Consider the following 22,707-nt stretch of genomic DNA (forward strand, 5'->3'; position numbering starts at 1 on the left):
GAAGATTCCGGTCCCCACGGCAGCCTCCGGCTCGCTGATTGGCCCAGGGGACAGCGGGTGGGGACGGAGGACGCCGCATAAAGGCGCAGGGCGGCACGCAGAGCTCCAGACACCGCCTGCGGTGCAGAAGGAATCTCAGGTTTCCTCGCAGCAGAGAGGAGCGAAAGTGCGCGTTCCCGACCTTCCGGACCCCCGGCCAGGACCAGCCTTTCCCGGAGCATCCCCGCCGCAGAGCAGAGCGCAGCCTCGCAGGAGCTGAGCGCAGAGCCCCGGCAGCAGAGAGGGACCGAGAGCGAGAGCGAGCGAACGAACGAGAGAGCCATGGCCAAGAACACGGCGATCGGCATCGACCTGGGCACCACCTACTCGTGCGTGGGCGTGTTCCAGCACGGCAAGGTGGAGATCATCGCCAACGACCAGGGCAACCGCACGACCCCCAGCTACGTGGCCTTCACCGACACCGAGCGGCTGATCGGCGACGCGGCCAAGAACCAGGTGGCGCTGAACCCGCAGAACACCGTGTTCGACGCGAAGCGGCTGATCGGCCGCAAGTTCGGCGACGCGGTGGTGCAGTCGGACATGAAGCACTGGCCCTTCCAGGTGGTGAACGACGGCGGCAAGCCCAAGGTGCAGGTGAGCTACAAGGGCGAGAGCCGCGCCTTCTACCCCGAGGAGATCTCGTCGATGGTGCTGACGAAGATGAAGGAGATCGCCGAGGCGTACCTGGGCCACCCGGTGACCAACGCGGTGATCACGGTGCCCGCCTACTTCAACGACTCGCAGCGGCAGGCCACCAAGGACGCTGGCGTGATCGCGGGTCTGAACGTGCTGCGCATCATCAACGAGCCCACGGCGGCCGCCATCGCCTACGGGCTGGACCGGTCGGGCAAGGGCGAGCGCAACGTGCTCATCTTCGACCTGGGGGGCGGCACGTTCGACGTGTCCATCCTGACGATCGACGACGGCATCTTCGAGGTGAAGGCCACGGCGGGCGACACGCACCTGGGCGGGGAGGACTTCGACAACCGGCTGGTGAGCCACTTCGTGGAGGAGTTCAAGAGGAAGCACAAGAAGGACATCAGCCAGAACAAGCGCGCCGTGCGGCGGCTGCGCACGGCCTGCGAGCGCGCCAAGAGGACCCTGTCGTCCAGCACGCAGGCCAGCCTGGAGATCGACTCGCTGTTCGAGGGCATCGACTTCTACACATCCATCACGCGGGCGCGCTTCGAGGAGCTGTGCTCGGACCTGTTCCGCGGCACGCTGGAGCCCGTGGAGAAGGCCCTGCGCGACGCCAAGCTGGACAAGGCGCAGATCCACGACCTGGTGCTGGTGGGCGGCTCGACGCGCATCCCCAAGGTGCAGAAGCTGCTGCAGGACTTCTTCAACGGGCGCGACCTGAACAAGAGCATCAACCCGGACGAGGCGGTGGCCTACGGGGCGGCGGTGCAGGCGGCCATCCTGATGGGGGACAAGTCTGAGAACGTGCAGGACCTGCTGCTGCTGGACGTGGCGCCGCTGTCTCTGGGCCTGGAGACGGCGGGCGGCGTGATGACGGCGCTCATCAAGCGCAACTCCACCATCCCCACCAAGCAGACGCAGACCTTCACCACCTACTCGGACAACCAGCCCGGGGTGCTGATCCAGGTGTACGAGGGCGAGAGGGCCATGACGCGCGACAACAACCTGCTGGGGCGCTTCGAGCTCAGCGGCATCCCGCCGGCGCCCCGGGGCGTGCCGCAGATCGAGGTGACCTTCGACATCGACGCCAACGGCATCCTGAACGTCACGGCCACCGACAAGAGCACGGGCAAGGCCAACAAGATCACCATCACCAACGACAAGGGCCGGCTGAGCAAGGAGGAGATCGAGCGCATGGTGCAGGAGGCCGAGAGGTACAAGGCCGAGGACGACGTGCAGCGCGAGCGGGTGGCGGCCAAGAACGCGCTCGAGTCCTACGCCTTCAACATGAAGAGCGCCGTGGAGGACGAGGGCCTCAAGGGCAAGCTCAGCGAGGCGGACAAGAGGAAGGTGCTGGACAAGTGCCAGGAGGTCATCTCCTGGCTGGACGCCAACACGCTGGCCGACAAGGAGGAGTTCGTGCACAAGCGGGAGGAGCTGGAGAGGGTGTGCAGCCCCATCATCAGCGGGCTGTACCAGGGCGCGGGGGCTCCCGGGGCTGGGGGCTTCGGGGCCCAGGCGCCCAAGGGAGGCTCCAGGTCGGGGCCCACCATCGAGGAGGTGGATTAGAGGCCCCTCCTTGCTCTCCCGGGGTCCCCTGGCTGCAGACTGGTGGCGCTTGAGGACTGCCTTTGCACTGTCTGTCGGGGTTGGTTCCTCCCTGCTGAGTTCATTTGCACTGAAGTTCTAGCCTTAGGGACACATGTATTCACTTTGTGCAGTAACTAATGTTTTTATATTTCCTGTAAGTCAGTACTCGGAGGGTAGGTTTTTCCCTAACACTGCCACACTCTATGATTTATTTTGCCAGACTACAAAGTTGGAAAATATCCTTGTAACACCATATTGTGCTTATCTGATTTTGGCTTGCAATAAGAGAAAGACAAAGAAGTGTGTGTTCTGTGTGTGTGTGTGTGTGTGTGTGTGTGTGTGTGTGTGTATGTGTGTACGATGTTAAAAAGAAATACATTGTCAGTCATGAGCAAACACCTTCACCTCTGTGTGTTCAGTCCCAGCCTGGTCTGTATAGTTAGTTTCTCCATGGCTTGGGCTCTATAGTGAGAATTTCTGTCAAAATACAAAAAAAGAAATATTTTAAGAAAACACCAGCAGATTTTTAAGGTCTTTTGTCTTCGGGTTCTGTCCTTGGCCCCATGTGGGGCACCTCAGGTCGGTGCCTTCCATAGGCCACGTTTGTCTTGTGCTGAGTGCTTCTGGCTTATACTTGTGTGTGCAGGTTTGTTGTTGAGCTGTTGAGCTGGTTTTTCCAGTTGGTAAACTTGGAGGTGAATTTATTTGCCATCTTTTGTTCACTTTTTTTTTTACATATTTATGCTGAACTCAGGTCCATTTTTAGTGGTTATTTGAAAATAAACTCAAAATAACTTAATGACAGTGTGCCTGTTGTCCTTGGAGACCAAAAGTCTCTGCTGCCTCTCTGGTCCCCCTTACAGTCTTGTCCACAGAAGAGTGACGTTTTCTCTCCACAGGGGTCTGGTGGACACAGGGAGCATTGCACTGTGATCCATTTGTGTGAGAAGGAGGAAATGGGTCAGAGCAACAGAAACCCTCTGGCTGAGGTATAGCTCAGTGCAGGAGATCCTGGGATAAATTCTTTTGGAGATGAGGGAGGGGTTTGGTTTGTCCACAAAAGCCCTGGCCATGGAGGCTTGGGCAGGGGATCTGGAAGAAGCCAGTCACCTAGCGGGGTGGGGAGGATGCAGAGGGTGTGAGGATGGCTGGGGAGAGGGGTGGGAGCTCACTTGTGTATACAGTTCTCTAGTAAAGACGGGAAGCAGAGGGGGAAATATAGAAAAAGATCATAGAGAGTGGGCTTTAAAAAGTGAGAATTGGGCCGGGCGGTGGTGGCGCACGCCTTTAATCCCAGCACTCGGGAGGCAGAGGCAGGCGGATCTCTGGGAGTTCGAGGCCAGCCTGGTCTACAAGAGCTAGTTCCAGGACAGGAACCAAAAGCTACAGAGAAACCCTGTCTCGAAAAAATCAAAAAAAAAAAAAAAAAAAAAGTGAGAATTGGCACCGCCTGTTGAGGATACAATCCCTAGTTCTCATCTTTTACTTAATTTATGTAGGGGGAGGCATGCAGATGCCAAGGCTCATGCAGGGATCAAAGGAGCACTGTGTGAGGCATGCAGTGCTAAGGCGCACATGCAGGGCCCAGAGGACCAGTGTGTGGGGCATGCAGATGCCAAGGCGCACATGCAGGGCCCAGAGGAGCACTGTGTGAGGCATGCAGATGCTAAGGCACACATGCAGGGCCCAGAGAACCAGTGTGGGGCATGCAGATATTATAGCTCACATGCAATGGTCAGAGGACCAGTGGGGGGGCATGCAGATATTATAGCTCACATGCAATGGTCAGAGGACCAGTGGGGGGGCATGCAGATATTATAGCTCACATGCAATGAACAGAGGACCAGTGGGGGGGCATGCAGATATTATAGCTCACATGCAATGGTCAGAGGACCAGTGGGGGGGCATGCAGATATTATAGCTCACATGCAATGGTCAGAGGACCAGTGGGGGGGCATGCAGATATTATAGCTCACATGCAATGGTCAGAGGACCAGTGGGGGGGCATGCAGATATTATAGCTCACATGCAATGGTCAGAGGACCAGTGGGGGGGCATGCAGATATTATAGCTCACATGCAATGGTCAGAGGACCAGTGGGGGGCATGCAGATGTCAAGGCGCATGCAGAGGTCATGCACTGTGTGGGGCATGTGCATGATGAGGCACACATGCAGAGATCAGAAGATCTGTGGGAGCATGTTCTCTGTTTTCATTCTCTGCGTCAGTCCTGGGCATGGAGCTGAAATCTGCAGTGTGCCAGCAACACCTTCACCTACTGAAGCTTCTCTTGGGCCTTCACCTTCTTCTGATGATTTGAATGGTGGCTCAGTTAGGCTGTTCTACCCTACTGAGATTATGTGCAAGATTCCCCTCCCCCCATTTAAAAAATCTGCTTTTAACAAAGCCTTTGAGGCAGAGGCTGGCTTGGAACTCACTATGCAGTCCAGTCTGGACTTGACTCTGAGGGGTCTCAGGACCTCAGCCTCCCAAGTGCTGCACTATGCACACGGATTGCTATACCATCCCTACCTCATAACTTCTTGTTTATACACACGGATTGCTATATCATCCCTACCTCATAACTTCTTGTTTATACACACGGATTGCTATACCATCCCTACCTCATAACTTCTTGTTTATGTGTTTTTGTTTTTTGCTTTGTGTGTGGTGCTGGGGTTCGAGGCCAGCTCTACCACTGAGCTGTATTCCCTAGCCCTGCAATTTTATTTTGCTTTGTCTGTTGTTCTGTGAAGCAAACCTAGAGCTTGCAGTTGCTAAGCAACTGTTTTCCTGAGGTTCATCTTAAGCCCAGATTCCTGTTTGTTGTTGCTGGGTTATTTGTTTTTGGAGATGGATTCTCTCATACCCCAAGCTGGGCCCCCTCACTGCCCCTCCTCCAGATTCTGTACAAGTGGGGGTGTTGAGGGCTGGAGATGTAGCTCAGTGATAAGTACGGTATGTGGGTACCAACGGGCTCTGGGGTCAGACCTCTGCGTGTGTGTGGCTGTGTGAGAGAGAGGAGGGGGGAGACGGGAAGAGGGGTCAGGAATGGGCCTGCTGCCCTCATACCTCCCTTCATGGTTATTCCTGAAAGGAGCTGGAGTAGAATTCACACTTGTGATTTTTTTAAGATTTGATGTGTGTGTGGTTTGGGTCCATGTGTGCGCAGGTCAGAGGATAACTCTGGGGATCAGTTCTCTTCCTCGCTGGGTTCTGGAGTACTGGAGGCAGGCTTGCATTCGTGCACGCCAGAGCCACCTTCCTGGGCACCTTTGCAGTTTTTCTCGTCTACATGTAAAGTGTTCCAGTGAACATACACGCGGGTGGGCGGTGTCACCTGACAATATAGCGCCTCAGGCTCAGAAGGACCGCCACATGGAGGGCTGTGACGGAGTGGGGGGGGCTGTCACGTGTTGCTCTATTAACCCTAGTGTGCTGGTTCATCTTCTGTCACCCTGACACAGGCTACAATCTTCTGAAAGGAGGGAACCTCATTTGAGAAGGAGCCTCCATAGGATCTGGATGTAGGTCATTTTCTTTTCTTTTTCTCTGTTTCTTTTATTTCTTTTATTTAATTTATTTTACTTTTTATAAATAACTTTTTAAGGCTGTACAGATATTTTAATTAGTTAATTTATTTTATGTGCATTGATGAATGGCCTACAGGTATGTCTGTGTGAGGGTGTCAGATCCTTGGAACAGGAGTTACAGGTAGTGGTGAACAGTCATGTGGGTGCAGGGAATTGAGCCCTGGTCCTTGGAAGAGCAGTCAGTGCACTTAAGGGAGCCATCTCTCCAGTCCATAATTTATTTTACATCCTGACTGCAGCCTTCCCCTCCCTCTTCTCCTCCAACCTCCTCCCCACATGCCCCCTCCTTTTCCTTCATTAGTGATTTCTGTGATAGAGCCCAGCCTGTTGTGGGTGGGGCATCCCTGGGCTGGGGTTCCTGGGTTCTATAAGAAAGCAGGCTGAGCAAGCCATGGAGAGCAAGCCAGTAGCAGCACCTTCCTTGGCCTCTGCATCAGCTCCTGCCTCCTGGTTCCTGTCTAGTTTGAGTTCCTTCAATGACTACACTGTGAAAGTGTAAGCCAAATAAACCTGTTCCTCCACCTCTGGTCACGGTGTTTCATCTCACGGCGATACCCAACTAATGAGGACAATTAGATCGCTCCACACCATACTCTGTCTGATGGACATCAGTGAGGTGGAGCTGTGTCTACACACACAGTCTGATGGTCATCAGTGAGGTGGAGCTGTGTCTACACACACAGTCTGATGGTCATCAGTGAGGTGGAGCTGTGTCTACACACACAGTCTGATGGTCATCAGTGAGGTGGAGCTGTGTCTACACACACAGTCCGATGGTCATCAGTGAGGTGGCGCTGTCTCTACACACACAATCTGATAGTCATCAGTGAGGTGGCGCTGTCTTTACACCACACAGTCTGATGGACAGGCAGTGAGGTGGGTGCTGAGGGAAGACGGGGATCAGGTGGGAAGCGCAGCCCACCTGGGAGCTCAGCTCCTGTCATCTCTGAGGACTACTCTTGCATGGCTGCCACAGTTTGGTGAGCTCAGTATTGTAAAAGTCGCCAATCTTTCCATTGTTTCCATCTGATGAAGTAGAACTGGGTGTGGTACAGGCCTGTCTTGCCACTGGGAAATGGAGGCCAGGGGATTCCTGTTCAAGACTAGTTAGTCTGGGGGCTGGGTAGATGGCTCAGCCATTAAGAGCACTGACTGCTCCTCCAGGGGACCCAGATTCAATTCCCAACACCCATATGGCAGCTCACAACTGTCTGCAACTCCAGAATCCAGCATCCTCACATAGACATACAGACAGACAAAACAAATAAAATTAATTAAAGATAAAGCCTAGTATGGAGTACACAGATATACCCCATCCATGATGGTAGAGGGAGAAGATGAACAAGAGGAGGAGGAGGGTGAAGAAGCCTCAGGACACTGAGAAGTCTCTTAGCACTTGAATTGCTAAGACAGGAGGATTGCCAGGAGTTTAAGACTCATGTGGCCGACAGAAGAAGTCTAAAAATAGCAAACCAGAAAAAACTTTAAGCATAGATGGATGGGGTAGGAGAGATGGCTCAGAAGACCCCGGTCCAGTTCCCAGCTCCCAAATATTGTCTCAAAAACCAACTGGCTCCAGGCGGTGGTGGCACACGCCTTTAATCCCAGCACTCAGGAGGCAGAGGCAGGTGGATCTCTGTGAGTTTGAGGCCAACCTGTTCCACAAGAGTTAGTTACAGGACAGGCCAAAGCTTGTCTCAAAAAAAAAAAAATATTGGCTTCGGCAGGCACCAGGCACACAAGTGGTACAGATAGACAGGCAGACAAAGCACTCATACACACAGAGTAAAAACCACACAGTTATTTTTAAAGCAGAAAGGAGCTGGGCAGTGGTGTCATACGTCTTCAGTCTGAGCACTTGGGAGGTGGAGACAGGAGGATCTCTGTGAGTTTGAGGCCAGCCTGGTCTTCAGAGCGAGTTCCAGGACAGGATCCAAAAGCTACAGAGAAACCCTGTCTTGAAAAACCAAATAAATAAATAAATAAATGTAAAAGAAACCGGCCCCCTTTTCCTAGCCAGTTTGTTCTGCTTTAGCATAGGCACTTCTAGTGCTGACAGAGCAGGGAGGGACGGTTTGGCCTCGAAGGAACTGCCCAGTCATTATTCTCAGGAAGACTCCTTAACAAAGCAAACTCCTCCTCTCCTGGGTCCCCAGTCCTCTCCACTCTGCTCTGGGACAGCAAGTTCAGCCAGACTGCACATTTAACACCAGAGGATTCTGGCAGAGTTGAGTGGGTCAGACTGGAGTTTAGGGGCAGGGCCATGATCTGGTGGGCAGGAGGGAAGTTCCTGGGTGGTCGTTTGGCCGACCTTCACACCGCTGCCCTCCTAGCCTACGTGGTCAGTGAGTGGAGAGGCTGACTCGGGGAAGGCTGGTGTCAGGAAGGCAGGAGTTGGAAGAAATGTGCCCTGGCCTTTCAGCTCCTGCCTTTTTCTCCCTCACCCTAGTCTCTGACGTGTTCTTAAAACACAGATGTGAGAAGCTGTGTGGGTCCCTGACAGGTGGGTGCCACAGTTACCTGGGATTATAAATAGTCTCTGGCACAATGCGGGGAATATGTGTCTTATCTTGGTTGTGCAGGTGGGGACCAGGGCAGTTTGTGGCTGCCACTCTTCTTTGAAAAGTCCAGGCCCGTGTTTTAGGTGTGTCCCAAGGTCCTCTCTGTCTTAACCCTTTCCCTCAAAACCTGTGTCCGACTAGGGGCTGGAGAGATGATGGTCCATGGTAAGAACTGGCAGTGCTGTCCTAGGGGACTTGCGTTTGGTTCCCAGGTTTCACGTCTCTACCTCGTCCTGCAAGGAATGACGCGACCACCGGAGGTCTTCTCACTGCAGTTTATTCCAGGACCTTTTACAATTCTCTCTCTCTCTCTCTCTCTCTCTCTCTCTCTCTCTCTCTCTGTTTCCTTGACCTCTCTCTTTGACCTCTCTCCTCGGGGAAACCTCTCTCTCCTGGCAAACCTCTCCCAGCCCTTAAGTAGACATGGGCTGCCAACCCCAAACTGCCAGGTGGGCACTGCCCATAGGTTCACGCATATGCAAGCAGCTGATAATCATTGCGTGATCATAGCATAGGTCAGACTTTAGCCATAGGAGTTGATTATACATCTCCATCAGTTGTGATTCCACGCAGCTCGCTACACCCAGGACCCAAGTTTAGAAACTTACAACCACCTGGAACTCCAGCTCCAGGGGATCCAGTGCCCTTTTCTGTCCTCCAGGCCCCTGCACTGATGTACACATATACTTCATTAAATATAAATCTGACAAACTCCCCAACTTTGCATCATAATGAAATGACTTCTGTCTTCTCTTGTGGTCCTAGACAAAGCCTACGCCTTTCTCCCACTAGACAAGCACGGCAGAGGGGAAGCTGTCCAGTGCTTTGGTTCTGGAGCAGGGTCTCTCTATGTAGCCCTGGCTGGCATGGAACTTGCTTTATAGACCAGGCTGCTTCAAACCTGTGGTAGTGTGACAATCCCTCCGTCCCTCCGTGCTGGGATTACAGATATAAATCACAGCACCTGCCTTATCCCAGTTTTAACTAATTTAATTACTTCCATGGTGCCTGAAATGGTCCCCAGCTTTGTGGGGCCCTCACCAAGAATGCGTGGGTAGCTGGACCTGAGTGTGTGGACCTGCCAATCAAAGAGGGGAATCTGCAGAGCACACACTGTGACAGCTATTGGAGCATTAGCCGGCCAGTCCTTGAGGCCACCACGCTGTGAAACAGATTTCTGTTTGGTCTGAGTTTGAGGGTGTTTATTTCCTGAGACAGGGTTAGTGTATTCTAGCTGTCTTCAGGTTCACTGTCTCCACGGATAAACTCAACCTTCTGGTCCTTCTGCCTCTCCCTCCCCACTGATGTTATCACAGGTGTGTGATGCTCGCCCTGGTTTCCATGGTAGCAGATTTAACCCTGGGCTTTGTGCACAATGAGAAGCACAGAGCTGAGCCCAGCCCAGCACCCACCCGTGCATTTGTTGTTTCGAGGCAGGGTTTCTTCAGATGGCCCAGGTCATGGTCTCAGGGCATCCTTCTCCTCGGCCTGTCCCACTCTGGAGTTACAGGAGCTCCATCACACAGTCTGAAGTAGATACTGTTAACTCTATTTTAGAGATGGTCATATAGAGACCTGGGTGATTTAATAGAATACAAGTACTTCATTGTTAAAACAAACAAACAAACAAAACAAAACAAACAAAAAATAAAACAAAACCAAAAAGCACCCTTGACCAAGAGGTAGACTCCAGATCAAACTCAGGTCTTCCCCTGTCCAGAGTGTTCTTCCACTTGCGGGAACTCTGCAGAGGTTTACAGCCACCAAGGCCTTTGCAATCTGCCTAAGAATGGCTGCCTCAGCAGGGTGGTGTCTGTCACAAGGGCCTCTGAGAAGCTGAGGCAGGAGGACCCCTGTGAACTCCAGCCAGCTGGGACTAAGGGGTGAGACTCTCAGCAATACAGCAAATGGAGCAGAAGGAAGGCACCTGGGGGTTCACGACCCTTGCTTTGACGGCTTCCTCGCTTCCTCTGCATCTGCTCAGAACCGTAGCATCTGATAAAAACAAGGACTGAGGGCAACAGGGCTGCTCTGAGAAACTGTAAGGAGAAGAGAGGAAGAAAGATGCTGGAGCCTCCTGCTGAGGAAGGTTCTCCCCTCTCCAGTGTCCTCGGTGTCCTCTCCTGCCCCTGGCGCTCCCCACCCCTTAAAAGTCCTTCACAGCCTCCCGGCCTCAGAACCCTGAACTCTGTTACTTCCAAATATGGACCTCAATAAAAACCTAATTCCAGAATGAACCAAGGTCCTCTCGGAGTGTGTGTGTGTGTGTCTGTGTGTGTGTGTGTGGCAGGGGAGGAGGGTGGGGGAAAGAGATGCTAATAATTAGATCCAGATGTCTTGGATTCTAAGCATGGATTCTACCAGCAGCTTGGGGTTCTTGGGGTTCTCCTGCCCAGCAATTAAAACCCTTCACTGTACTCCTGCCTCTGAAGCCAGGCTAAAGGGACAGACAAAATGACAAATATCTTTGTGTGGAGAAATAGATGTGGACCAGGTGTGGTGGCCATTCCAGTTAGTCCTAACACTCTGTGGGTGAGACAAGGGGACCATTCTGAGCTCAAGGTCAGCGTTGCAGGCCTAGAGTCTCGACTACCATTTGAGACCCTGTACCAAATTTCCTATTAAAGATATATTCTAAGAACTGCTGATTCCCAGGGCAGAAGGAACAAACCCAGGACTATCAGTGTCCACAGATGGTGGGGAGCAGGCCTCTGGGGTGTGGGGAGCAGCAAGGTCTCTGGGAGCTATGAGGCAGCTAGCAGGGACTCCTAGAGGAATCCCCAGCCAGAGCTGCAGAGTAATGGAAAAATCCTGGAAGTTTAACTGGTTTAACCAGATCGGGGTAGTGATTCATTAGAACTGAATTCATTTCATTAGCCCTGACTGGAACAAGCTGCAGTCTGCCAAGGACACAAAGGGGATCTATGCATCTTCAAAACATCGGCTGAGGTCAGCAAACTACAGCACAAACCATTAGATGCCCTTGGATTCCAGGAAGAGATGTCTTGATATGGACTTGTGTGCACACACACGCTAGCGCACACAAAGATGCCAGTGAAGCTGTGTTCCAAAGCAGGGCTCCTTCCAGATACTGGCGCCTGCAAGTTACACTCAGGAACCTATGGGGGGGACCTGGAATTCCAGTACTTGGGGGTCAAAACTGGAGGATGGATGCTTAAGGCCAGGCTTGACTACTACACAGGAATCCAAGAACATCCTGGGCTACATGAGACCTTATCGAAAAAGAAAATTAAAAAGAGGAAAGAAGCCCAAAAAGATTCGTGTATATAGTCACTCCCTGCCATAGACTGTTACCTCAGAACTGAGGCTCTAATGAATCCTGTTTTTTTTTTCTTTCCTTTTTTTTTTTTTTTTGAGACAGGTTCTGATGTGGCCCTGGCTGGCTGCGAATTATTGATCCTCTGGCCCAAGCATGAGCCACCATACCCAGCAGGCTCATGCTGGAGTTTCTGGTCTCTAACTGGGGGTCTTTACCCCTTCCACGAGAGGAGGAACTGGGAAGGGAGCAGGGAAGATGATCACTGACGACTAAATGGATTTGTACTCAAAACAGGACATAGATGAGGCACTGAACCTTGCGGTCCAGGACAAAAAGCTCAGAGGTCAGTCCCTAGGCGGGTCCCTGTGAGGTGTGACGCTGTCACAGGACAGAACACCCCATCTCTCCATCTAAACACGGGACTGGCGAGAGGCAGCAGGCACAGGCAGGAGAACCAAAGAACTCTAAGTTAACCCTGACTTTGCTGTCGCCATCAGAGCCAGAAACTGAGCAGAAAGAAAGGTGCCTGGCAAAGAGATACGCGAAGGAGAAGCCAAGCTGGCACGCTCTGCTTTCCTTAAAATGTTTTCAGACAAGGTCTCCCTCTGCAACCTAGACTGGCATTGGACTCCCTGCTGTCCTCCTGCCTCAGCCTCTCAAGTGTGGAGATGACTGGTGTGAGCCACCACATCCTGCCAATTTCTATGGAAAGTTTTATTTCTTACTAATGCCAGGCTCCAGCTTGAGGCAAAGGGAGTGGCTGCGTCCTGGCAGGGTCCACACTGCCCTGCCCTCCCGCTGGGACACTTTCCTTATTCGGGTCACAGATCCTCCTAACGTGAGAGCCAAGGGTTTACACACAGACATCCCTTTGTAAACACTGGAGGCTCCCTATGGCGATCTACTGCTGACTTGTACGTTAACCGTGATGTAAACACAGAAAGAAAAAAAAATCCTATAGTTCGTGACCTCTTTCCCCTTTTAAACCTAAGATGGGAAAAAACAGAGGAACGATCATTTCTCAGGACGCCCACAGGCTGTCACTCGAGCCTGGACCCAATCACAATCATTTTGGCTAAGCGTTATCCCGCCTCCTTTGAGAAACTTTCTGTGCCCCCGTCCTGTAGAAAAGGTTTGCAGACCTTAAACCCCCTCGATGATCTGAGTCTCATACGCCTCTCACCGCTCAGCACCTCCAGAGGTTGACCCTTGTCTGCTTCACTTGACCACGGGGACCGCTACCCTACGTCCCCATGACAACAGGGGCAGCAAGCACCTCCCGCCTCCCTACCCAGGAATCCGGCCTCTCCAGCGAACCCCAGAATGGTCTGGAGAGTTCTGGACAGGGGCGGCACCCTCCTCAGCCATTACTCAGAGGAGGCGGGGAGGCTCCACCAGACGCGAAACTGCTGGAAGATTCCGGTCCCCACGGCAGCCTCCGGCTCGCTGATTGGCCCAGGGGACAGCGGGTGGGGACGGAGGACGCCACATAAAGGCGCAGGGCGGCACGCAGGGCTCCAGACACCGCCTGCGGTGCAGAAGGAATCTCAGGTTCCCTCGCAGCGGAGAGGAGCGAAAGTGCGCGTTCCCGACCTTCCGGATCCCCGGCCAGGACCAGCCTTTCCCGGAGCATCCCCGCCGCAGAGCAGAGCGCAGCCTCGCAGGAGCTGAGCGCAGAGCCCCGGCAGCAGAGAGAGACCGAGAGCCAGAGCGAGCGAGCGAGCGAGAGAGCCATGGCCAAGAACACGGCGATCGGCATCGACCTGGGCACCACCTACTCGTGCGTGGGCGTGTTCCAGCACGGCAAGGTGGAGATCATCGCCAACGACCAGGGCAACCGCACGACCCCCAGCTACGTGGCCTTCACCGACACCGAGCGGCTGATCGGCGACGCGGCCAAGAACCAGGTGGCGCTGAACCCGCAGAACACCGTGTTCGACGCGAAGCGGCTGATCGGCCGCAAGTTCGGCGACGCGGTGGTGCAGTCGGACATGAAGCACTGGCCCTTCCAGGTGGTGAACGACGGCGGCAAGCCCAAGGTGCAGGTGAGCTACAAGGGCGAGAGCCGGGCCTTCTACCCCGAGGAGATCTCGTCGATGGTGCTGACGAAGATGAAGGAGATCGCCGAGGCGTACCTGGGCCACCCGGTGACCAACGCGGTGATCACGGTGCCCGCCTACTTCAACGACTCGCAGCGGCAGGCCACCAAGGACGCTGGCGTGATCGCGGGTCTGAACGTGCTGCGCATCATCAACGAGCCCACGGCGGCCGCCATCGCCTACGGGCTGGACCGGTCGGGCAAGGGCGAGCGCAACGTGCTCATCTTCGACCTGGGGGGCGGCACGTTCGACGTGTCCATCCTGACGATCGACGACGGCATCTTCGAGGTGAAGGCCACGGCGGGCGACACGCACCTGGGCGGGGAGGACTTCGACAACCGGCTGGTGAGCCACTTCGTGGAGGAGTTCAAGAGGAAGCACAAGAAGGACATCAGCCAGAACAAGCGCGCCGTGCGGCGGCTGCGCACGGCCTGCGAGCGCGCCAAGAGGACCCTGTCGTCCAGCACGCAGGCCAACCTGGAGATCGACTCGCTGTTCGAGGGCATCGACTTCTACACGTCCATCACGCGGGCGCGCTTCGAGGAGCTGTGCTCGGACCTGTTCCGCGGCACGCTGGAGCCCGTGGAGAAGGCTCTGCGCGACGCCAAGCTGGACAAGGCGCAGATCCACGACCTGGTGCTGGTGGGCGGCTCGACGCGCATCCCCAAGGTGCAGAAGCTGCTGCAGGACTTCTTCAACGGGCGCGACCTGAACAAGAGCATCAACCCGGACGAGGCGGTGGCCTACGGGGCGGCGGTGCAGGCGGCCATCCTGATGGGGGACAAGTCTGAGAACGTGCAGGACCTGCTGCTGCTGGACGTGGCGCCGCTGTCGCTGGGCCTGGAGACGGCGGGCGGCGTGATGACGGCGCTCATCAAGCGCAACTCCACCATCCCCACCAAGCAGACGCAGACCTTCACCACCTACTCGGACAACCAGCCCGGGGTGCTGATCCAGGTGTACGAGGGCGAGAGGGCCATGACGCGCGACAACAACCTGCTGGGGCGCTTCGAGCTCAGCGGCATCCCGCCGGCGCCCCGGGGCGTGCCGCAGATCGAGGTGACCTTCGACATCGACGCCAACGGCATCCTGAACGTCACGGCCACCGACAAGAGCACGGGCAAGGCCAACAAGATCACCATCACCAACGACAAGGGCCGGCTGAGCAAGGAGGAGATCGAGCGCATGGTGCAGGAGGCCGAGAGGTACAAGGCCGAGGACGACGTGCAGCGCGAGCGGGTGGCGGCCAAGAACGCGCTCGAGTCCTACGCCTTCAACATGAAGAGCGCCGTGGAGGACGAGGGCCTCAAGGGCAAGCTCAGCGAGGCGGACAAGAGGAAGGTGCTGGACAAGTGCCAGGAGGTCATCTCCTGGCTGGACGCCAACACGCTGGCCGACAAGGAGGAGTTCGTGCACAAGCGGGAGGAGCTGGAGAGGGTGTGCAGCCCCATCATCAGCGGGCTGTACCAGGGCGCGGGGGCTCCCGGGGCTGGGGGCTTCGGGGCCCAGGCGCCCAAGGGAGGCTCCGGGTCGGGGCCCACCATCGAGGAGGTGGATTAGAGGCCCCTCCTTGCACTCCCGGGGTCCTCCGGGAAGCGGACTGATGGCGCTGAGGACTGCCTTTGCACTGTCTGTCGGGGTTGGTCCTTCCCTCCTGGGTTCGTTCTAAAGTTCCAGCCTTGTAGAAGGTAATTGAGTTGACTGTTAAACTTTATACGTTTTTGTTCTTTATATCCACAGGAACGTTGCCAGTTTGTCCGTCTACAGTGTTTTATTTAAACAGAGTCAAGGAATTTTGTGTTCTTAGACCTAATGATGTATGAAATTTAAAGCATTAGTTGCTGCCCAGGGACCCATGACAGTCTCAGTGTCTGGTCCCAAACCAGAGCAGCTAAAGTTGACAGTCTCTTCTCAGTCATCCCCGAGACAGACTGGCTTTCATCACCTTTTTTCCACTGTGTATTTCTAACTTTAGTCTTCCACGCTAAAACTTTAATTATCTGCTTGTTCTTATTATCGTTTTGTGGTATAATCCATACTTCTTTGTATTTAATCCACGTACTGTACGGATGGCATTTTCCTGCCACCGGAGAATCAACACTGCCCCCCTGTGGAGAGTCTTTTCTTTGCAACACTACAAAGAAAAAAAAACTTACAATGTAAATATTCTAAATAAACTGTTACAACTATGTTTTGTCCGTGTGTCTGTTGGGAGGGATGAGGACTTCTGGGTTTACGGGGGTTCCCTGGTTTTGGGTTGACCAGAGCAAGGATTTGGGGAATTTTGTTCGAGTTTAAGTGCCGGTTTTCTATGTGTTAGGCAGAAGATCTTAGCGGCAGGTGCTCTAAAGTAGGAGTGGGGCTGGGTATAGTTTGGGGCTCCGTGGAGAGGACATCAGGGGCTCTGATGGCTCTGAACTCTCCCCCACCTCCCCGGGACTGAATCTAGACCTGTGTTTCTCAACCTGCAACCGTGACCCCTTTTGGGGTCGTAGGTCCCTTTCACGGGGTCACTCAGACCGTTGGAAAACAGATTCTTGCATTATGATTCATAACAGCAAAGTTACAGTTATGTAGTAGCAATGAAAGTAATTTTACAGTTGGAGGGAGTCACCTAACATGAGAACTGTGTTAAAGGGTCACAGCGTCAGGAAGGGTGAGGAAGCTAGCCAAGGCTTCCTCACGGAGCTCAGAGCCCTCTGTAAGGTCTCCTGTGTTCTTTGAGACAGTCTCACCATGCAGTCCTGCCTGGCTCAGACTCAGAGCCATCTTCTTTTTTCCCACCTGGCTCTTTATTACTTTTTAAGATCTTGCAGAGCTTCCTCCAGCTCAGCCTGACCTTATCAGTCCCCATCCCCGAACCCCTGAGCTGAGATTGGACACATTTGCCACCAGGCACCAGGTCTGGGTATCTTTTTCTTTGGGGGCAGGAGGGTTCGTGTGTGTGCGTGCGTGTGTGCGTGTGTGTGTGTGTGTGTGTGTGTGTGTGTGAGAGAGAGAGAGAGAGAGAGAGAGAGAGAGAGAGAGAGAGAGAGAGAGATGGCCTTTCTGTGTAGCCCTGGCTGTGCTGGAATGTGCTATTTAGCCCATGCTGGCCTCAAACGCTGGGATTACAGCACACACTCTCACACCCACTCTCTCTATCTGCCCTCTTCCTTCCAGGCAGTAAACCTGGTGAAATAATGGACCATTTACATAGCTTGTCCAAGGCCTGAATAAACAGGCAGAAAATAGGGGAAAAATAGCAGAAAAAGCCCTTTTGATCCATGAGTCTCCATCCCATTGGTTTAATGACATCATCCTAGAATTGCTGGGGTGTAGCTCAATGACAGAATGCTGGCTTAGTATGGAGGCCCTAAAAACAATCCCCAGCTTCAGCGAGAATAAATCACTTAGCTAGGCCAGGGTCAGCCACTTTAATTTCCAGCATATTCTTACACAGTAGGTGTCAGGCCGCCCTGCGGTAAAGAAGCCAGCAGCAAGAGTTTAATGACCGGAAACTAATTCTTGAGGTCGGGGCGATTATGTTCATGAACTGCTCATTAGAGATCCAGTTTATTGCTAAGCCACACCAGACAGAAGTCATGTCTAGCCGGAACATGTACTCAGTGTAGAACTGAAAGCAGCTTCCTCCCATAGCCTCCCTGGTGGAAACCGGGCCTCTAGGAACTGAGAAGTTTATCAAATAAATAATTGCTGTAGGATTCTTAGATTTTAAAATGTTTTTATTATGTTACAAAGCAGGATCTCTGCGTAGCCCTGACTGGCCTCGGATTCACAGAAATCTGCCTGCCTCTGTCTCCCAAGTGCTGGGATCAGAGGCCGGTGCCACCACCCCAACCTCACAAGAGAGTTTTGGTGGAAGGCTACAGCTTCAAGGGAATAACTGAAAAGAGTACAGAGAAAATCCATTTCTTGTATGCACAGTGACCTTCCAAACTTCATTTATAATATTGTTTCTGAGTTAGCGTCTTAGCCCACCCTTCAGCTCCATAAAGGGCACAGCCCGGCCCTCCAACTTGTATTTATTTATTTATTTATTTATCAGGACAGGGTTTCTCTGTGTAGCCCTGGCTGTCCTGGAACCCCTATTGTAGACCAGGCTGGCCTTGAACTCAGAGATTTGCTGCCTCTGCCTCCTGAATGCTGGGATTAAAATTGTATACCGCGGGGCTGGAGAGATGGCTCAGTGGTTAAGAGCATTGTCTGCTCTTCCAATGGTCCTGAGTTCAATTCCCGGCAACCACATGGTGGCTCACAACTATCTGTAATGAGGTCTGGTGCCCTCTTCTGGCCTGCAGGCATACATGCAGAAAGAATATTGTATACATAATAAATAAATATTTAAAAAAAAATAAAATTGTATACCACTACATCCCAGCTAAAATGTATTGTTAAAAACAAAGCCAGAGATGCTCAAAGTGGATCACACATATGATTCCAGTATTAGGAAGTGAATGCAGAAGTGTTGAGTGCAGAACTGCAGTCTCAGAAAAATGACAAAGGGGGTTGGAGAGAGGCCTAGGAGGTTAGGAGCACTTACTGCTCTTCAGCAGGTCCTTGCTCAGTGCCCAGCAAGTGCCTCCCAGCTTCCTGTAACTCCAGTTCAAAGGATCCAAAGCACTGTGGCTAGCCTCAGCAGGCACTTGCACACATGTGGTGTGCATATACATAAATAAAATTAATCTGTTTGTATTTTTTGAGACAGGGTTTCTCTGTAACAGCCCTGGCTGCCCTGGAACTTGCTTTGTAGACCAGGCTGACCTAGAATTCAGAGATCCATCTGCCTCAGAGTGCTGGAACTAAAGGCATGCACCACCACGCCCGGCCATAATATTAATTTTTAAAATAATTTTTAAAACTGACAAAGATGTCTGAGCTGGTAGTGGGTCACGCCTGTAATTCTAAGCATGGTTGGACCCCATCTTGGACTATCTAGTTAGCTACAAATGAGCCAGGGATACGGTGGGGGTGTAGGGGAGAAAAGTTTACTACCCAATGAAACACTTTTTTTTTTAATAAAAAGGATGGAAGCCGGGCGGTGGTGGCACACGCCTTTAATCCCAGCACTCGGGAGGCAGAGGCAGGCGGATCTCTGTGAGTTCGAGACCAGCCTGGTCTACAAGAGCTAGTTCCAGGACATGCTCCAAAACCACAGAAAAACCCTGTCTCGAAAAACCAAAAAAAAAAAAAAAGGATGGAGAGCAGAAGCTGAGATGCAAATTCAGATTGTTCTGGCTGGTGGAGGTGACCTGAGTCCGGTAGGTAGCCTGGATCAGAACAGAATCACCGCAGCCATACACCTCCAGGCGGTCAGAGAGCGCACACACCCAGCTGCTCTCCGGGGTCTTTACCCCACCTTGGGCGTCTAGGCCGCCCGCCTGCTTCCATTTTTGTTTTCCCTTTCTTTGGTAATTTAGCAGAAGTCACAAGTCATGCATGACTCTCCACCCTGAAGAGTGAGCGACATAATTCCGCTTCGTTCCCTCCGCATTGGTCAGCGGGCGCCCGGGTCAGGCATATCCCAAGACGACTACGCGCGTCAGGACCCCGGGCTGGCGCGGATATAAAAGCGCGTGCGCGGGCGGCGGCGGGTCTCTTTGTGCGCGTGTCTGCCGCGTTGCTGTGTGCTCGGCATTGGGCCTGCAACCTTGCTGTGTCTCTGGCTTTGCTCCCTCCGTGGAGGTCGTGCAGCAGGTATCCCCGGGTCCCGTGGGGAGCGCTCCGCGGCGTGGGGCTGGGCAGGATGACCCACATTTACAGACTAGAGTTTCTGATGTCTCCGTGACGCCACCCTTGGAACTGACCCAGCCCGGGAGGAGGGACGCGGGCCGCAGTCTCCCGGGTCTGTGCTCACACTGTTCTCTCTCCCCAGGTCTCTTATCCGCGCCGGCGGGACCCAGGGCCATGATGGTGAGTCGATGGTGCGATCGCAGGGCGGGATGTGGAGGGGCTGGACCCGGGGGAGCGACGGTAATGATGACCTCTGGTGATTCTGAGTGTCCGCTGACGCCATCACCGCAGCGCTCTGACCGCCCCTGGCCGGCGTCTGCGGTAGCTGGGATTTGAACTTCCGTGGCCTGGAGTCCTTAACGGTTTGCTTCTGTCTTGCTTCCTGCTAGGGAATTGAGGACACCCGCTGGCCGCTTTCTCCTGAAGGAAGGTTAGTATTGGGCGACAGAAGGTCCTTAGGTTATCTCAGACAGTTTTCTTAGCAAAGCGTCATGGCCATTAGCATTTGTTTATCCCTTGCTTGATTATTAGTTTTCTAAAAATTTTATGTGCATGTTTGTCTATGAATTTGTCAGGGCCCCTGTACTGGACTTACAGCTGTAAGCTGCCATGTGGGTACTGGGAGTTTTATCCGGGTCCTGGAAGAGCAACCCGTGGTCTTAACTGCCCAGCCTCGAGTGTGGGAACCCTGTATCCCATGGGCATGCCACCATTCCTGGCTTTAACCTAGTTCCAAACTTAAAGTGGCTGGGGTTGAAGCCATGAGCCACGACCCTCGTTTTATTGCAATTTTTCTGCATATGGGTGCTTTGTTGCATTGTTTGTAGCTCAGACATTTCCTTAGACCATTCAGGTTGCAAGGAGTCCGTTGTGTGTGGTGGGTTTTTTGAGGGTTTTTTATGGTGCTTAGCTGTGGTTGTCCCACCTCTTTGTAGTTTTTAGCAGTTACGGTCCAGTGACTTGGTGGTTTTGGATTTCTTCTATGGCCCCAAAGCCTGAGAATACAATCACGGCCTACCACAGCCGGTCTCCTTACTCTCAGACTAACAGTCCTTGGGCTTCTGTTGCATTTTTACTGATTCGGGTCTCCCTAAACTGGGAATGATGATTTCACAGACTAGAGTCTCTGACGCTGGTCCTGATGTCGACTATAAATCTGACTCTCTTGGGGAACCTGAATCCTTATTTTGGGTGCACTATTTCCCTTCCTTGGGATGGAATCCAGTGTCCCAAATGCTCTGCTAATGTAGCTGGCCCCTGTTTGTCATTGACTGTCCTATTTACGCTTCTAGAGTGAGTTCTGAAGACTACACAGAGGCCTGGTTCCCTCATCTAGATTATGAGCTGACCTGAGACCCCAGCCTAAGGTGGAGTCTGTACTTAAAAGTGGTCCAGCATGGCGTGACTGTGCCTGCCCGGTCATGCTAGTGTCTGAGAGCGAGCCCTTTCTCCTTGCTGTGGCGGTGAGTGTTCTAGTTAACTTTCTGTTGCTGTGATTAAGAACTGGGTGGTGACTAAGGGCAGCTGGGGGGAGCAGTTTAAAGGGTTTGACTTGGTCTCCAGAGGAATGCTGCCTGCTGCCTTTTCCATGCCTTACCTCACTTCTGAGACCTGGGATCACTGGGCGCCCAACAGACATGCTGGTCTGTCCCCAGGGCTTGTAAAGTTACCGCTCGGGCCTTTCCGCTTTCTGTGGTAACCTTGTTGGACTAGCCTGAGCTTTCCTGAGGGTGTTTGAGTCCACATGTTCCTTTTCTGAAATTTCAGGACTTGCTGCTGTAGAGGCTGACGTGGATCCTGAGAATTTTGTTTACTGTGTCAGCAGGTGTGAGTGCTGGACCACATCAGCTAAACATGGTGGCACCTGTCTGTTTACCCAGAGTGGAGCAGCGTTTCCTTGAAGAGTTTGGGCAATGTAATGAAACTTGTCTCCCTGAAATGTTTACATACTGTCTTATCTTGGCTTTCTCCGAAAGTCTAATAAAATACTTGAACACTGAAGTGATTGTTGTCTGTGTGGCAGAGGTGCTTTGAAAGGGTTTGCTGGAAGTAGGAGGTCCCAGTAGTCACAGCTGAGGTGGTATTCGTCTATCACAAGGAGTCTGCCCTACCTGCCACAAGCATCAAACACAAGAGCTCAGGTCCTCCAGAGCTGTCATTTTAGTGCTTGGGAGCCCTTGAGCTTATGATTTGGTTCTGACTGAGCCACGTACTGTGCTGTGTACGCAGTCCAGAGATAACTCAAATGCCTGGGGGGAGTTTATAAAGTTGTGGTGGCAAGCGCAGGACCTGCGTGGATGGTTTAGTAGAGACTGAACTGCCGTTAACAGTTTTAGCCCAAGGTCTGGTCTTGATCTCAACTGCCTGCTATAAACAAGGGTGGCTGTAAGTACTAAAACTTCTCCCTTCTAAGTGCAGGGACTAAGTTTCCCTTCTGCAGAATAGAATACAGCATCAAATCCTTTACACTGCTGGGCAGTGGTGCCCCACGCCTTTAATTGCAGCACTCAGGAGGCAGAGGCAGGTTGATCCATAGTTGAGGCCTGCACAGGATACAAGTTACCCTTTTAAAATCTGTGTGCATTGGTGCTTTGCATGTGCTTATGTGAGGGGCCTTGCGGTTAGAGACAACTGAGTGGGTGCTGGAAATGGAGCCCCAGATCTTCTGGAAGAGCAGGCGGTGCTTGTGCCACTGAGCCATCTCTCGCTCCTAGATGTGACACAGCAACTGCACTCATGAATTAACACAAGACGGCCCGTGTGCTTCTGGCCAGAGAGGATTCCTGGTTTATGTCCTCCATTCTTCTGACCTCTGAGGGGGCCAGGTACACACGTGCGTGTGCCTGCAGACAAAACACTTAGGTTTTAAGCAGGCTCCTTAGGCACAGGTGATTGTAGAGAAGGGAAGCTGAGTTCCCTCCCTAACGGGAAAGTTGTGTTTTCCAACCTCCATTTTCCCTAATTGATTGATTGGCTTTTTCCCTTTGAGGTTGCCCTTCTCTAACTGGCAAGATGAGGGAGCAGGAGAAGGAATGGTTTGAACATAAGCGTAGCACAGAGCGGGTGACCCAGTTTATCTGGGAAGGCAGTTCATGGCCAGCACCCTCCACAAGTGCGCACACACAAAAACTGAATGTCATTCAACTTTAAAAGACCCTTACAGCACTCGGGAGG

The 22,707-nt window shown here is 52.9% G+C and overlaps 2 protein-coding genes and 2 non-coding genes across 4 annotated transcripts; all 4 read left to right on the plus strand.

The window, feature by feature from the left end:
- Window positions 1–11: 11 nt before the first annotated feature.
- Window positions 12–3,067, plus strand: LOC142854200 (heat shock 70 kDa protein 1A-like). The gene has a single exon (XM_075979446.1). The coding sequence runs from the start codon at window positions 322–324 to the stop codon at window positions 2,245–2,247; it is 1,926 nt and encodes a 641-aa protein (XP_075835561.1). The 5' UTR covers window positions 12–321; the 3' UTR covers window positions 2,248–3,067.
- Window positions 3,068–12,992: 9,925 nt separating this feature from the next.
- LOC142854201 (heat shock 70 kDa protein 1A) lies at window positions 12,993–15,989 on the plus strand. Its single transcript, XM_075979447.1, has one exon. It carries the CDS (start codon window positions 13,435–13,437, stop codon window positions 15,358–15,360), a length of 1,926 nt encoding a protein of 641 aa, XP_075835562.1. The 5' UTR covers window positions 12,993–13,434; the 3' UTR covers window positions 15,361–15,989.
- A 3,783-nt stretch (window positions 15,990–19,772) lies between these two features.
- Window positions 19,773–19,834, plus strand: LOC142855180 (small nucleolar RNA SNORD48). The gene has a single exon (XR_012911443.1). It is a non-coding gene; the product is annotated as a small nucleolar RNA SNORD48 (small nucleolar RNA).
- A 796-nt stretch (window positions 19,835–20,630) lies between these two features.
- Window positions 20,631–20,696, plus strand: LOC142855177 (small nucleolar RNA SNORD52). The gene has a single exon (XR_012911440.1). It is a non-coding gene; the product is annotated as a small nucleolar RNA SNORD52 (small nucleolar RNA).
- Window positions 20,697–22,707: the final 2,011 nt, after the last annotated feature.

The sequence above is a fragment of the Microtus pennsylvanicus genome, chromosome 7 (assembly GCF_037038515.1).
Source record: "Microtus pennsylvanicus isolate mMicPen1 chromosome 7, mMicPen1.hap1, whole genome shotgun sequence".
Classification (NCBI taxonomy): domain Eukaryota; kingdom Metazoa; phylum Chordata; class Mammalia; order Rodentia; family Cricetidae; genus Microtus; species Microtus pennsylvanicus.

What these genes read in the sequence shown, in the direction of transcription:
- LOC142854200 (XM_075979446.1), top strand. Translation starts at nt 322, where the DNA reads ATGGCCAAGAACACGGCGATCGGCATCGACCTGGGCACCACCTACTCG.
- LOC142854201 (XM_075979447.1), top strand. Translation starts at nt 13,435, where the DNA reads ATGGCCAAGAACACGGCGATCGGCATCGACCTGGGCACCACCTACTCG.